Source organism: Meles meles, chromosome 9 (assembly GCF_922984935.1).
Source record: "Meles meles chromosome 9, mMelMel3.1 paternal haplotype, whole genome shotgun sequence".
NCBI lineage: Eukaryota > Metazoa > Chordata > Mammalia > Carnivora > Mustelidae > Meles > Meles meles.
Genome location: NC_060074.1, coordinates 95906470 through 95920555, shown reverse-complemented (window position 1 = coordinate 95920555; position 14086 = coordinate 95906470). Strand labels below are relative to the sequence as shown.

Here is a 14086-nt window from a genome sequence, read left to right as displayed (position 1 = left end):
AATTGGATAAAGAAGTTCTGATATATATACACAATGGAATATTTTTCACCCATAAAATGAATGAAATCTTGCCTTTTGCAACAACTTGGATGGAGGTAGAGAGTATTATACTAAGTGAAATAAGTCAGTCAGAGAAAGACAAATACCATATGATATCACTCATGTGAAAGTAAAGAAACAAAACAAATGAGCAAAGGAAAAAGAGAGGAAAACCAAGAAACAGACACTTAACTGTAGAGAACAAACTGATGGTTACAGAGGGGAGAAAGGTCAGGCAATGGGTGAAATAGGTGAAAGGTATTAAGGAGGGCACTTGTCCTATGAGCACCGGGTGATGTATGGAATTGGGTTACTATATGTTGTATACCTGAAACTAAAAGAACAATGTAGGTTCATTATACTGAAAACAAAAACTTGGTAAAAGGTTAAAATTGAGATTTTTTTTTTCAAAGTAATTTTTCTCTGTGTTATGTTGTGAGACAGTAGTCAATAGGTAGCTTCCGAAAATTCCCTAAGGATGTGAGGGCAATCTGGCTGCCACACCTGTCATGCCATTGATCACCAGGGTTGATTCAGGTGATCAGGCTGGCTAGGTGGGTGTCCCCTTCCTCCCTCACTGCTCCATGTGTGTTCTTTCTGAAGCTGTGCTCCCCTGCTAGAACCTCCAAAGAAGTTCTCAAGGTCCATTTGTAGGAGAACATAGACTAATTAGGCTTCCAAGACTCAGACACATCCAAATGAAGTGCTACATATGGCAGTCGGCCTTTCTTTAAAAAAAAAACAAAAATCCCTAGAAAAGAAGCTTAGAACTGGTTATGTGGCATTCTCCTCTAGTCACAACTCTTCTTTTATGGGACATTCAGAAGATTTACATACATCAAGTAGGAGGTTAAGATGGTTTTGAAACAGTTGCCTTTAGAATTAAGCAGTTGTAGTGCGTATGAAAGCCATGTCTACCTTAATATTGTTCATTTGTTTATGCAACAGATATTTGTTGATTATCTACTGTTTGCCAGACCTTTTTCCAGGCTCTGGCGATACAGTAGTAACCAAATTAAGTCCTTGTTTGTTTAATAAGCAACTTGCTGGTCTCTGATTGTTCATAAAACTAAAAAATACCAGCTCCAGAGTGATAAAGTTTACAGATGGCTTTAAGGAATCTTACATACATTTGTGTTTGTTCCTTGTGCTTGTTCCTTATGTTCTTTGTGTTTGTTCCATTCTAGCAATGAAAGCTAATTAGTATCTAATACCTGTTTTAAAGGACCGTGCAGAGAGAGCTGCTCGTTTCGCAAAGACAAAAGAAGAAGTAGAAGCTGCTAAAGCTGCTGCTTTGCTGGCGAAACAGGCAGAAATGGAAGTCAAAAGGGAGTCTTCTGCAAGAGAAAGAAGGTACTTTATTTCCCACTCAATTACCTACGTGTTCATAGCCACTGAGGAGAACAGCAGTTGTAAGCTGCTTTTTAACACTATTGTGCGCTGTGGCTGCAATAAGTAGTTCCAGGACATAATGACCAGTGTGGCATTTGCCAGTGGTATTTGTCACTGAATGTGAGTGTACAGTACTAAATAAATCACTTCTAAAAGAAGGCTCAAGAAATCTGTTTTTAAAAGACAGAAAACACATATATTGAAATGATTACAGTGGTTATCTTACATGTATTATGATTTTTTTTTAAAGATTTTATTTATTTGACAGACGCAGCAAGAGAGGGAACACAAGCAGGTGGAGTAGGAGAGGGGGAAGCAGGCTTCCTGCTGAGCAGGGAGCCCCATGCCAAGTTCAGTCCCAGGACCCTGGGATCATGTTTTGATCTGAAGACAGATGCTTAAGGACTGAGCCACTCAGGCACCCTATATCAGGATTCTTGAGTTGTGATTATCTTAGGTCAAATGGGATTATGCAAAACAGGGAATCTCTTGGCTCTGCAGTTGGAATTTCCACTGATGGATTTGGTAGGTATAGCTAGGTTCAGGGATTTAAAAGAACATTTTCTCTCTCTTTTTAATCTCTTGGGCTTTTTTTCTGTTTTAACTTCATTCTTAGAGAAACTTTTATGATGATGTCAGGTGAACCCAGGGCCTCTTGGCACATTCAGAATCTTGAGCTCCTGATCCCAGAGAGGAATCATTAATTGGGGAGAATTCTGATTGGCCTTATTTGGCTGATGCGGCTACTTTCAGATCAATCCCTATGTCTATTTAAATTGGCTCCCTGGTTGGGGGAGTTCACATGCCCACTTTGGTGGTGAGGAGGTTAGGGAAATGTTACTGATAATCATACCAAAATGAATGACAGGTGACAGGGATAAGGCATTTCCCAAAACAAAAATATGTTGTAAAGAGAAAAATACAGATTGCCAGTATGTCCCAGTTGGATTATGGTTAATATTTTCTTTCTTACTTTACTGTCTTGTCTTTTTTTTATGATTTTATTTATTTGAGAGAGAGGGAGCGTGAGCATGCAGGCATGAGTGGGAGTAGGTATGGGCAGAGGGAGAGGGAGAAGCAGACTCCCCACTGAGCACAGAGACCAATGCAGGCCTCAATCCCAGGACCCTAGATATGACCTGAACTAAAGGCAGATGCTTAACCGACTGAGCCACCCAGGCACTCCTTTACTTTTCTGTATTTTCTATATTGGAAAATCAACGAACATTACTTTTGCTATTCAGAAAAACTTTATTTTTTTTATAATTTTATTTTTAAGTAATCTCCATGCCCAATTTGGGGCTCAAACTCAACCCCGAGATCAAGAGTCACATGCTTCACCAATTGAGCCAGCCAGGCACCCCAGAAAAACTACTTTTTGTTTGATTTTTCAATTTTTACTATGCTTATTTTATAATCATGATTTCTACATCCTTATTAAGTTGATACAGTTGAGGAAATAAATACTTCCTTCCCTTTTTGTTGCATAGGTACTAGTGGAGGAAGGGGGAACAGAGTATGAGCGAATAAACAAAGGACGTAGGGAGCAGAAAGATGAAGTCAAAGAGAGACAGTGAGTGTTTATGTGAACCCTTCTGTAAGCAGTACCAACCAATAAAGTACAAAGCTCATAAATGAGTAAAAACTACTTTTTAAAAACTCTTTTCCAAAAGTAATAAAATACTTAAGAATATATTTAATGAAGGTGTAAGACTCTTACACTGAAAACTAGAAAACATTTTTGAAAGAATTAAAGCAGACATAAATACACGGGAAGACATTCTGTGTTTGTAGATCAGAGGACTAAATATTGTTGAGATGGCAGTACAAAAGGGGTTTGAGAGGGGCGCCTGGGTGGCTCAGTGGGTTCAGCCGCTGCCTTCGGCTCAGGTCATGATCTCAGGGTCCTGGGATCGAGTCCCGCATCGGGCTCTCTGCTCAGCAGGGAGCCTGCTTCCCTCTCTCTCTCTCTCTCTGCCTGCCTCTCTGTCTACTTGTGATCTCTCTCTGTCAAATAAATAAATAAAATCTTAAAAAAAGGGGGGGGTTTGGGAGATGAAAAGAAAAGGGGGGGGGAAATGGCAGTACTCCCCAAACTGATCAGTAGAGTCAGCACAATCCCCATTAAAATCCTAAGTGATTTTTTTTTTTGCCAGAATTTTTGCAAAAAAATTCATGTGGAAATGTAAGGGATCTAGAATAGTCAAAATTATCTGGAAAAAGAGCAAAGTTGGGAGAATCAGATTTTTTAAATTTTAAAACAAAGCTACAGTGGGGCGCCTGGGTGGCTCAGTGGTTTAAGCCGCTGCCTTCGGCTCAGGTCATGATCTCAGGGTCCTGGGATCGAGTCCTGCGTCGGGCTCTCTGCTTGGCAGGGAGCCTGCTTCCTTCTCACTCTCTCTGCCTGCCTCTCTGCCTACTTGTATCTCTCTCTGTCAAATAAATAAATAAAATCTTTAAAAAAAAAAAAAAAAAAAAAAACAAAGCTACAGTAACCCAGACAATGTGGTATTGGCATAAGGATGAATATATAGATCACTATAGTAGAACTGAGTCTCCAGAACTAAACCTATGCATTTCCCCAATGTTTATAACAGCAATGTCCACAATAGCCAAACTGTGGAATGAGCTCAGATGTCCATCAGCAGGTGAATGGATAAAGAAGATGTGGTGTATATATGCAATGGAATATTACTCAGTCATCAAAAAAGAATGAAATCTTGCCATTTGCAACAACGTGAATGGAACTAGAGGGTATTATCCTAAGTAAAATCAGTCAGTCAGTGAAAGACAAATACCATATGATTTCACTTGTGTGGAATTTAAGAAACAAAGCAGATAAATAGAAGAAGGGAAAGAAAAATAAGATAAAAAGAGGGAGGGAAGCAAACCATAGGAGACTCTTAACTATGGGGAGCAAACTGAGGGTTGCTGGAGGGGAGGTGGGGGTGTATGGTGTAATTGGGTGATGGGCATTAAGGTCACTTAATGTAATGAGCACTGGGTGTTTTATGCAATTGATGAATCACTAAATTCTACCCCTGAAACTAATAATATACTATATGTTAACTAAATTGAATTTAAATAAAAAATTGAAATAACAAAATCTTTAGAAAAAAAAACCCATGCGTTTATGATTGATTATGATTGAAAATGTTACCAGGGTCATTCATGGGGAATGAATAGCTCTTCAACAGATGGTGCTTGGACACATCCAAAAGAATGAATTTGGGGGCGCCTGGGTGGCTCAGTGGGTTAAAGCCTCTGCCTTTGGCCCAGGTCATGATCTCAGGGTCCTGGGATCGAGCCCCGCATCGGGCTCTCTGCTCAGCAGAGAGCCTGCTTCCCCTTCTCTCTCTGTCTGCCTCTCTGCCTACTTGTGTTCTCTGTCTGTCAAATAAATAAATAAAATCTTTAAAAAAAAAAAAAAATGAATTTGAACCCTTTCCTCAAGTATAAACTCTTAGAAAAAAATGAGAAAATCCTGTGATCTTGGAAAAGGCAGTGATTCTTAGACATGACGCCAAAAGCACAAGCAACAAAAGAAAGCAATAGATAAGTTGGACTTCATCAAAATTAAAAGCTTTGTGTTTCAAGGGACATCATTAAGAATGTGAAAAGATAGCCCCCAGAATTGGAGAAAATATTTGCAAACCATATATCTGATGAAAGACTTGTATCTAGAATACGAGAGTCTTTAATAACTTAACAATAAAAAGCAAACAACCTAGTTTTAAATATGTGAAAAGGATTAAATAGACATTTCTCCAGAGAAGATCTTCAAGTGGTCAGTTAGCCATATAAAAAGCTACTCAACATTATTAGTCACTAGGAAAATTAAATCAAAACCACTTTGAGATACTGTTTAATGCCCTCCAGGATTCCTAAACTTAAAAGCAGTAACAAATCTTGGTGAGGGTGTGGACACTTTGGAACTCTCCTATACACTGGTGATGGGATTATAAATACCATTCAGCAATTTAAAAGAATGAAGTGCTGACCCATGCTACAACATGGGTGAACCTTGAGAACATTATGTTACATGAAAGTGAGTTACCAAAAAGTCAGACATTCCTATGTTCCATTATATGAAATGCCTGAACTGAGCAAATTCTTAGAAGCAGAAAGTAGATTAGTGCTTGCCAAGGGGCTAGATGAGGGCGGAGTAGGAAGCAGTTCCTGTTGGGTTCAGGGTTTCTTTTTGGGATGATGAGAATGTTTTGGAATTAAATATGGTTGCACAACTATGACTGTAATGAAACCACTAAATTAATTGTATGCTTTATCTTTTTCAGAAGATTTTATTTATTTGAGAGAAAGAGATAGCGAGAGGGAGAGGGAGAAGCTGGCCCCGGCCAAGTAGGGAGCCCAACCTGGGGCTCAAGTCAGGACCCCAGGATCATGATCTGAGCCAAAGGAAGACACCTAACCAATTGAGCCACCCAAGCACCCCTAATTGTATGCTTTAAAAGGGTGAAATAAAATTTAGTCATTGGAGCATGCAACTCTTGATCTCGGTTGGGGTTGTGAGTTTGAGCCCCACCTTGAATGCAGAGATCACTTAAAAATCTTTAAAAAATAAATAAAAGGGTGAATTTTATGTTATATAAATTATATCTCTTTATAAAGCTCTTACTAAAAAATAATAAATGAAGAGGTCTGGCATTTTGGGAAAAACCTGTTTTTTCATTTTGTAGATTTTCACTTCCATTTTCTTTCTTTCTTTTTTTTTTTTTTAAGATTTTACTTATTTATTTGACAGAGAGATCACAAGTAGATAGAGAGGCAGGCAGAGAGAGAGAGAGAAGGAAGCAGGCTCCCTGCTGAGCAGAGAGCCCGACGTGGGACTCGATCTCAGGACCCTGAGATCATGACCTGAGCCGAAGGCAGTGGCTTAACCACTGAGCCACCCAGGCACCCCATTTTCTCTTTTAATGATATTGTTTGAGAATATGTAAAGATGCTGATTTTAATTTTCTATTTCCATAGCACTGTTGCAAGAATTCAATTTCGTCTTCCTGATGGTTCTTCCTTTACAAATCAGTTCCCTTCTGATGCTCCTCTAGAAGAAGCAAGACAGTTTGCTGCACAGGTAAATTTATGTCTTGTCTTGACTTACAGTAAAGATAGATGAATAGGTTATTAAAATGTAGGAGGAGAAAATTTACAAGCCTGATTTGTAAAGTATAAGTCATGACTTATCCCCAGGAGGGAAGCACCAGACCCCTTTGGGGTGTTGTGGAGCTTCCATCACACATTAGTGCCACATAGAGAAAGCATATCTGTTTGTTGTGTAAGAATAGGGATTTGCTAAAAGCATACAGTGGGTTGTGGAAACTTTTCTCACTGCTTTTGCAAATGATTCTTCAGAGGTCTAATCTGAGGGAGTTGTTGCCTGTGAAGAGATGCAGTTTTTTCTTCCTCTCTCTCCGTGTTTTCTGCAGGTCACCTTGGGCTGGCCATTTTCCCACCATCTGCCAGGTGGCCAAACCTAAAGATCAGTAATCTTCCTTTGGTAACAAGTATCTTCTTCAGGAATTTACTTCCAGAATGTGGCCTTTCTCAAAATCTGAGTTGGTGTGAAATTTTATATCTTAGAAAATAAGATATAAGTCCTTTCCCAATTATAGTTGACCCTTGAACAGTGTGGGTATTAAGAGTTGCCAACCCAATGCACAGTCGAAAATCCATGTATACTTTTCAGTTCTGCATAAACTGAACTACTACTAGCTTACTGTTGACCAGAAGCTTTACCAATAACAGTTGATTAACACATGTTTTGTATATTATACATACTATATATTATATTCTTAAAGTTAGCTAGATAAAAGAGAATGTTAAGAAAATCATAAGGAAGAGAACATACAGTGCTGCACTGTAAAAAAAATCCAAGTGGGCCTACACAGTTCACATCCATGTTATTCAAAAGTCAGCTGTAGTTTTTATTCTCTGAGCCTTTTTCAAAAAGGATTCTAGGCATTAGATGTCCTTTAGGATCTGGGCTCATCATATGTCCCACTCTTTGTCTCATGTGACTTCTCAAGGTTAAAATTAGGGTTCAGATCTTTCTCCTAGACTTCATCTCCCCATCTAGTCTGCTGTTTCACTTATGGATCCCAAGAGGGTACCTAAAAAGCTGTCTGTCTTCCTTCACTGATGAGCTGGGCTTTGCAATGTAAAAACACTTTTAAGAATTCTTTTTCCCTAGGGGCGCCTGGGTGGCTCAGTGGGTTAAGCTGCTGTCTTCGGCTCATGTCATGATCTCAGGGTCCTAGGATCGAGCCCCATATCGGACTCTTTGCTCAGTGGGGAGCCTGTTTCTCTCTCACTGACTGCCTCTCTGCCTATTTGTGATCTTTCTCTGTCAAATCAATAAACAAAATCTTTAAAAAAAAAAAAAAAGTTCTTTTTCCCTAAGCTTATAGTGAAACAATCCCAGTAGCTCTGTTCTTTTGCCTTGGTGCCCCACTTGGGGCCTCCCAAAAGGGAATAATCGGTCCTGGCCTGAGTCGTACCATTTCTACCACAGGTAAGTGAAGGAGGAAGCCACATGAGAAAACAGAGCTTTGCATCAGTCCTATTAGAACTTTATTTCAGGGGCGCCTGGGTAGCTCAGTCATTACGCATCTGTCTTCAGCTCAGGTCATGATCCCAGGGTCTGGGGATCGAGCCCCGCATTGGGCTCCCTGTTTGGCCAGGAGCCTGCTTCTCCCTCTCCCTCTGCCCTGCTTGTGTTCTCTCTCTCGCTGTGTCTCTGTCAAATAAATAAATAAAATCTCTTTTTTTTTTAAAAATTGAAAAAATTTTATTTCAGTGCAGTAACCTAATTTTGTATTTTTGTATGTCCTCATGTTAGAGTAACAACAGTGAGGTATGTATGTGATCTCCAGTTTTAAAAAAAATACAAAAAACAAAAGCATTAGTCTATTTCTTTGGAATCTTCTAGGGAGAGAAAAACTCTTGGCTAAGATTTTACAAGTATAGATGACTTAAAATTATGAAAGTGATCATGATGCTGCCCAGTGTGGTGGGTTCCTGGATTTGGGATTGTGTGTGTAGCACGGATTGTCTATGGGACATTTATTTTTTTGAGACAAGATGTGAACTCCTGATTTTATGTATATGAGGAAAGTTCTGGACTATTACATATTTTTAATAGGGAATGCCTATAATCCAGATGTACATCAGAGAGAGAGTAATAAAAGTTTGCCAAAGTATAGTGAAAACTAGTGGCAAACTACAGGAATATTCAAAAGAGATATTACAACTGTTCATTTTTGTTCAATTTGTTTAGATGGTTTTAGGAACTATAATCTTGGTATGTTGTGGTCATTTTGGGATTGTAAAAGCTTAGGTACTATTTGGATTTGGTAGCTTTGAGCTACTTTTTTTTTTTTAACATTTTATTTATTTATTTGACAGAGATCACAAGTAGGCAGAGAGGCAGGCAGAGAGAGAAGAGGAAGCAGGCTCCCTGCTGAGCAGAGAGCCCAATGTGGGGGCTCAATCCCAGGACCTTGAGATCATGACCTGAGCCAAAGGCAGAAGCTTTAACCCACTGAGCTACCCAGGCGCCCCATGAGCTACTTTTTGAAGCACAAAGTTTTTATAAAGGTTTTTGTGAGTTTACATTTGAATGAACTTTTTAAAATTTACTATTATTTTTTTAAGATTTTCTTTTTGTCAGAGCAGAAGCAGAGGGAGAGGCAGACAGAGGGAAAAGGAGGCTCCCTGCTGAGCAAGGAGGTGGATGAGGGATTCGATCTGAGGACTCTGGGATTGGGATCATGACCGGAGCTGAAGGCAGCTGCTTAATCCACTGAGCCACCCATGTGTCCCCAATTTTTTTTTTAAGATTTTATGTATTTTTTTATTAATTATTTTTATTAACATGATGTATTATTTGCCTCAGGGGTACAGGTCTGTGAATCACAGGCTTACACATTTCACAGCACTCACCATAGCACATACCCTCCCCAGTGTCCATCACCCAGCCACCCAACCCTCCCCGCTACCCCCCAGCAACCCTCAGTTTGTTTCATGAGATTAAAAGTCTCTTATGTATGGTTTGTCTCCCTCCTGATCCCATCTTGTTTCATTTTTTCCTTCCCTACCCCCCAGACTCCCCATTCACCCTGCCTCTAAAATTCCTCATATCAGGGAGATCATATGATAATTATCTTTCTCTGGTTGACTTATTTTACTCAGTATAATACCCTCTAGTTCCAGCCACGTCATTGCAAATGGCAAGATTTCATTTCTTTTGATGGCTGCATAGTATTCCATGGTAGATATATCTATATATATATATATATATATATAGATAGATAGATAGATACATCTATCTATATAGATATATATATGATATTTAGATCTGTATAGATATATATCTTACAGATACATATATAGAATATCTATCTATAGATAGAGATATCTATCTATATATATCTATCTATATATATATATATATATAGATATATATATATATATATCTCACATCTTCTTTATCCATTCATCTGTTGATGGACATCTGGTTTCTTTCCATAGTTTGGCTCTTGTGAGCATTGCTGCTATAAACATTGGGGTGCACATGCCCCTTCAGATCACTACATTTGTATCTTTAGGGTACATACCCAGTAGTGCGATTGCTGGGTCATAGGGTAGCAGTTTTCAACTTTTTGAGGAAGGATTTTACGTGGTTTTTTGTTTTTTTTGTTGTTTTTTTTTTTTTGAGAGAGAGAGAGAGCATGTGCAGGGTGGGGCACAAAAGGGGGAGAGAGGATCTGGACCAGAGTCTGCTCTGAGCAGGGCCTGATACAAGGCTGGATCTCACAAAACTGAGATCGTGACTTGACCCAAAACCAAGAGTTGGACACTTAACCGACGAACTTTAAAATTAAGGCAGTTTGAATTAAAGCAGTTGTTTTGGATGCATCTGATGTGTAATATCTTACTTTAAAAAGGCACCTTTGTAAGGTTTTAAAACTTACTGTTATGTTACAGACTGTTGGCAACACTTACGGTAATTTTTCACTAGCAACCATGTTTCCCCGGAGGGAATTTACCAAAGAAGATTATAAAAAGAAATTGTTGGATTTGGAACTTGCCCCAAGTGCTTCAGTGGTACTGTTGCCAGTATGTATATACATATTTTTTTTTCTATCTCTACAATCCTGTTTGTTCTACTCTTGATCATTTCTTAAAATCAGTGGAAAGGATGGTAAAACATGTACTATGGGTAATTAAATTCAGATTGTCCAAAAAAATGTTAGATTAATTTATTGTTCCATTATCCTGTGCGTTTTATATTTGTATTGCTAATGAGGCACTAAATAAACACTTTAGTTTTCACCTTTTTTCCTCACCTATTTTCATGTACAAAAGGGACCAGTAAGAGAAGAAAATAAGAAATGCATAGTATTGGTCTAATGTATAGTTTTAGTGTCTTTCATGTATGTACGACCTTACTGGTTTACCAAGTGTTTAAAAAAATTTTTTTAACATAAAAGTAACTTTGATTTTTAAGCATATTCATCACATTTGATCCTCACAACAATATTTTAATCTCTGATGAAGAGGCTCAGAAAGCTTAAATGACTTTGCCAAGGCATCCCCTAAGTTCCAGAGATGGAGAACCTGGTCTTCTGTATTTTGATTAGGATAGTTTTCCTGGTTCTGAACTAGAGCCCCACACCTAAAACAATTAGCCTTCTAGTAATCAGGATTAATTTGTATTCACTAAGGTTTTGAAGCCTTTGTCTGTTTTTTAATAAGCGAGGAAGACTTTTCTTACCAAAGTTGTTGATTTCATTACAAAAAGGTTAGTTTTCTTAAAACTGATTGGTTCATTTCACCAAGAACTACTTTCTAGTTTCATTGTTATGATTACTCCTTTAAAAAAACAGAGCTCCTGGAGTTCCCAGAAGTTTGTATAAAATATACACCTGAAAAAGAGCAGAAGATGGTAATTTTACCTTCTTGCAGTAAACTAAAGTCAGGACTTTGTTTTCCAGATAAAAGATTCATCTAGAACCTTGAGTGTGATGTGATTTGGCTCATGTAGCTTTTATTGAGGTTTATTTCTTAATTTTTAGGCCGGAAGACCAAATACATCCATGGTACATTCTTCCAGTGGAGACTTTTGGACATTGTTGGGGACAGTCCTTTACCCATTCCTCGCCATCTGGAGATTGATTAGCAACTTCCTATTTAGTAACCCTCCTGCACAGACCTCTGTGAGAGCAGCAACATCAGAGTCCTCAAACCTTGCATCAACTAGCAACTCAGAAAAAAGGTATCTGTGTTTTTCCCATTTGCAGAATGTATTAGTAATGCCCAGTGCCTTATTCAAAATGAACGTTTTTGTTATGGGTACTATGCCATCTTTCTACATAAGAGAAAAAATTTAAATGCTCTGAAGTTTTACTGTTATCATCTCTCCTGGGAAGCTCACTGCCTGAGTTTTCTCAACCACCTTTCTAGAACCTACTCCTACTACTTTGTTTATTGACTTCTCCTTATCCCATAACTGTAAGGGCACATTTTTTTTTTTTTTTTTTTTTTTTTGGAGGACTAAGTAGTATCTTTCTTGCTCACCATGTTTTGTCCAACAAGATATTTCATTTAATTAATTTCTCACAGTTATCTCGCATACATTTTTTTGGAGGTGTCACTGTGCTTTAGATCATTTTAATCCTTTGTAGCAGCTCTTTGGTCTGCTTCTTGTCTTCTACCTGTCTTCATTCAGAGAAAGACCAGGCTGTGAAAACTGGATATTCATTTGAAAATGGTGCCTTCTTCACAGTGTTATTTTACACTGGTCCCTTAAATAAGAAGCCTTCTTTTTATTGCAGATGGCCAAGGTTAGCATGGTAATTCTAAATAATACCAATGATTTTAGCTTATACATAACTCTGTTAAGATTCTGCATATTTGAAACAGGTTAATGGGAAGTATTTTCCTGGAAGGTAGGATTGTAGTTTTTTCTAATTAAATAATAGCACGGTTTATTATAATATATACTTCTTGCTGTTAAACACTGTTGAGGGGCACCTGGGTGGCTCAGTGGTTTAAAGCCTCTCCCTTCAGCTCAGGTCATGATCCCAGGGTCCTGGGATCCAGCCCCACATCGGGCTCTCTGCTCAGCAGGGAGCCTCCTTCCTCCTCTCTCTCTCTGCCTGCCTCTCTGCCTACTTGTAATCTCTATCTGTCAAATAAATAAAATCTTTAAAAACAAACAAACAAACAAAAAAACACTTTAAACACTGTTCAGCCCATTAATAGGCATTATAGCACATACACCGATTCTATGTGATAAATAATGAAAATCCTTGCCTCTGCCATCAGTAAGTAAAGTCCTTGATCTTATATCCTGTTGACTCTCTAGATGAAGATTTAGTGAGTATTGTGACTGGGCTGATTTAGCCTTTATCTTGATTTCTTTTGTAACTATTAGGAAAACCAGTCATATTCTTAGTACATTACTCAAGCGGGGATCCAGGGAAATTCTTCTCTAGCCTGGGAACGGCATTTAAACTAGGTCTTATTAGTGCTGAATTTTAGAACTTTTACTGAGTAGTGGGTAGAAGCATTTAATTCTGAATTACTGTTACACAGCATAGCTTGCTGTGTAGGTTTTTGTGTGTGTGTGTGTTTAAAGTATTGTTTCACGCTTATGACCCCAAAACCAAGAGTCGCAAGCTCTTCTGACTAAGCCAGCCAGGTGCCCTGCTGTGTGGACTTTTAAAACTTACTTTAAATAAGGGAAGAGGTACTGGGATGGGGCAAAGGATGGATGAATGCATATCTGGAGAGCAAAGCTTTGTGTCCCACTGTTTGTTGGTTGCCACCCCCCATCCATTGGAGAATGCCTTAGCTTAAATTTCACCTGTTTTCCTTTCATTTTTCAGATGCTGAGAGCCTTTTTGTTGTTTTTTTTTTTCAGTTGTCATTTATGAAATATATTTATTCATTGGATAATAAAACATATTTTCCTACAAACCTTTTCCTTTCTATTCTAAATCTGTTCATTTAGTCACTCAAGAAATAAAATCCATAGTCAACTTTTCCTCCTCCCTCTTCCCTTACTCTTCTATATCTAATCTGTCAAAATTTCACAGATGTAATCTCCTAAATATATTTTGTTTCATTCCTTTCCACTGCCTTAGTCAAAGATCTCATAATTTCTCACCAGAATCATTTGAGTAATCCAGTTGATCTTCCTGCTGCTACATTTGCGTCTGTCCCTTGGTTTAACCATATTATTGCATGAGTTAACTTTCTCTTCTCTTTTCTGCTTTCTTTTCCTCCCTCCCTGCCTCCTCTTTTTCTTTCTTCAGTTTGTTCTTCCTTGCTTGCTTTCTTGCTTTCTTTCTTTCATTATTAACATAAAACATAATTTGTTTCAGGGATACAGGTCTGTGATTCATCAGTCTTACACTATACACAGTACTCACCACATCACATATCCTCCCCTATCTCCATCACCCAACCACCCCATCCCCTCACCCCCTTTCCCTCCAGCAAATCTCAGTTTGTTTCCTGAGATTTAGAGTCTCTTATGGTCTGTCTCCCTCTCTGGTTTTGTCTTGTTTCACTTTTCTCTTTCCCATTAAGTTCTGCTTATCAGTGAGATCATACAATAATTATCTTTCTC

At 38.4% G+C, this 14086-nt stretch overlaps 1 protein-coding gene across 1 annotated transcript in view; it reads left to right on the top strand.

Annotated features, from left to right (window-relative positions):
- UBXN4 (UBX domain protein 4) overlaps positions 1–14086 on the top strand; it is a 61560-nt gene that overhangs the window by 37620 nt on the left and 9854 nt on the right. The window contains exons 9-12 of the mRNA XM_046018987.1: positions 1265–1392; positions 6421–6523; positions 10435–10566; positions 11526–11725. Of these exons, the coding sequence (XP_045874943.1) occupies positions 1265–1392; positions 6421–6523; positions 10435–10566; positions 11526–11725 (563 nt within the window). The remainder of the gene's footprint in view (positions 1–1264; positions 1393–6420; positions 6524–10434; positions 10567–11525; positions 11726–14086) is intronic.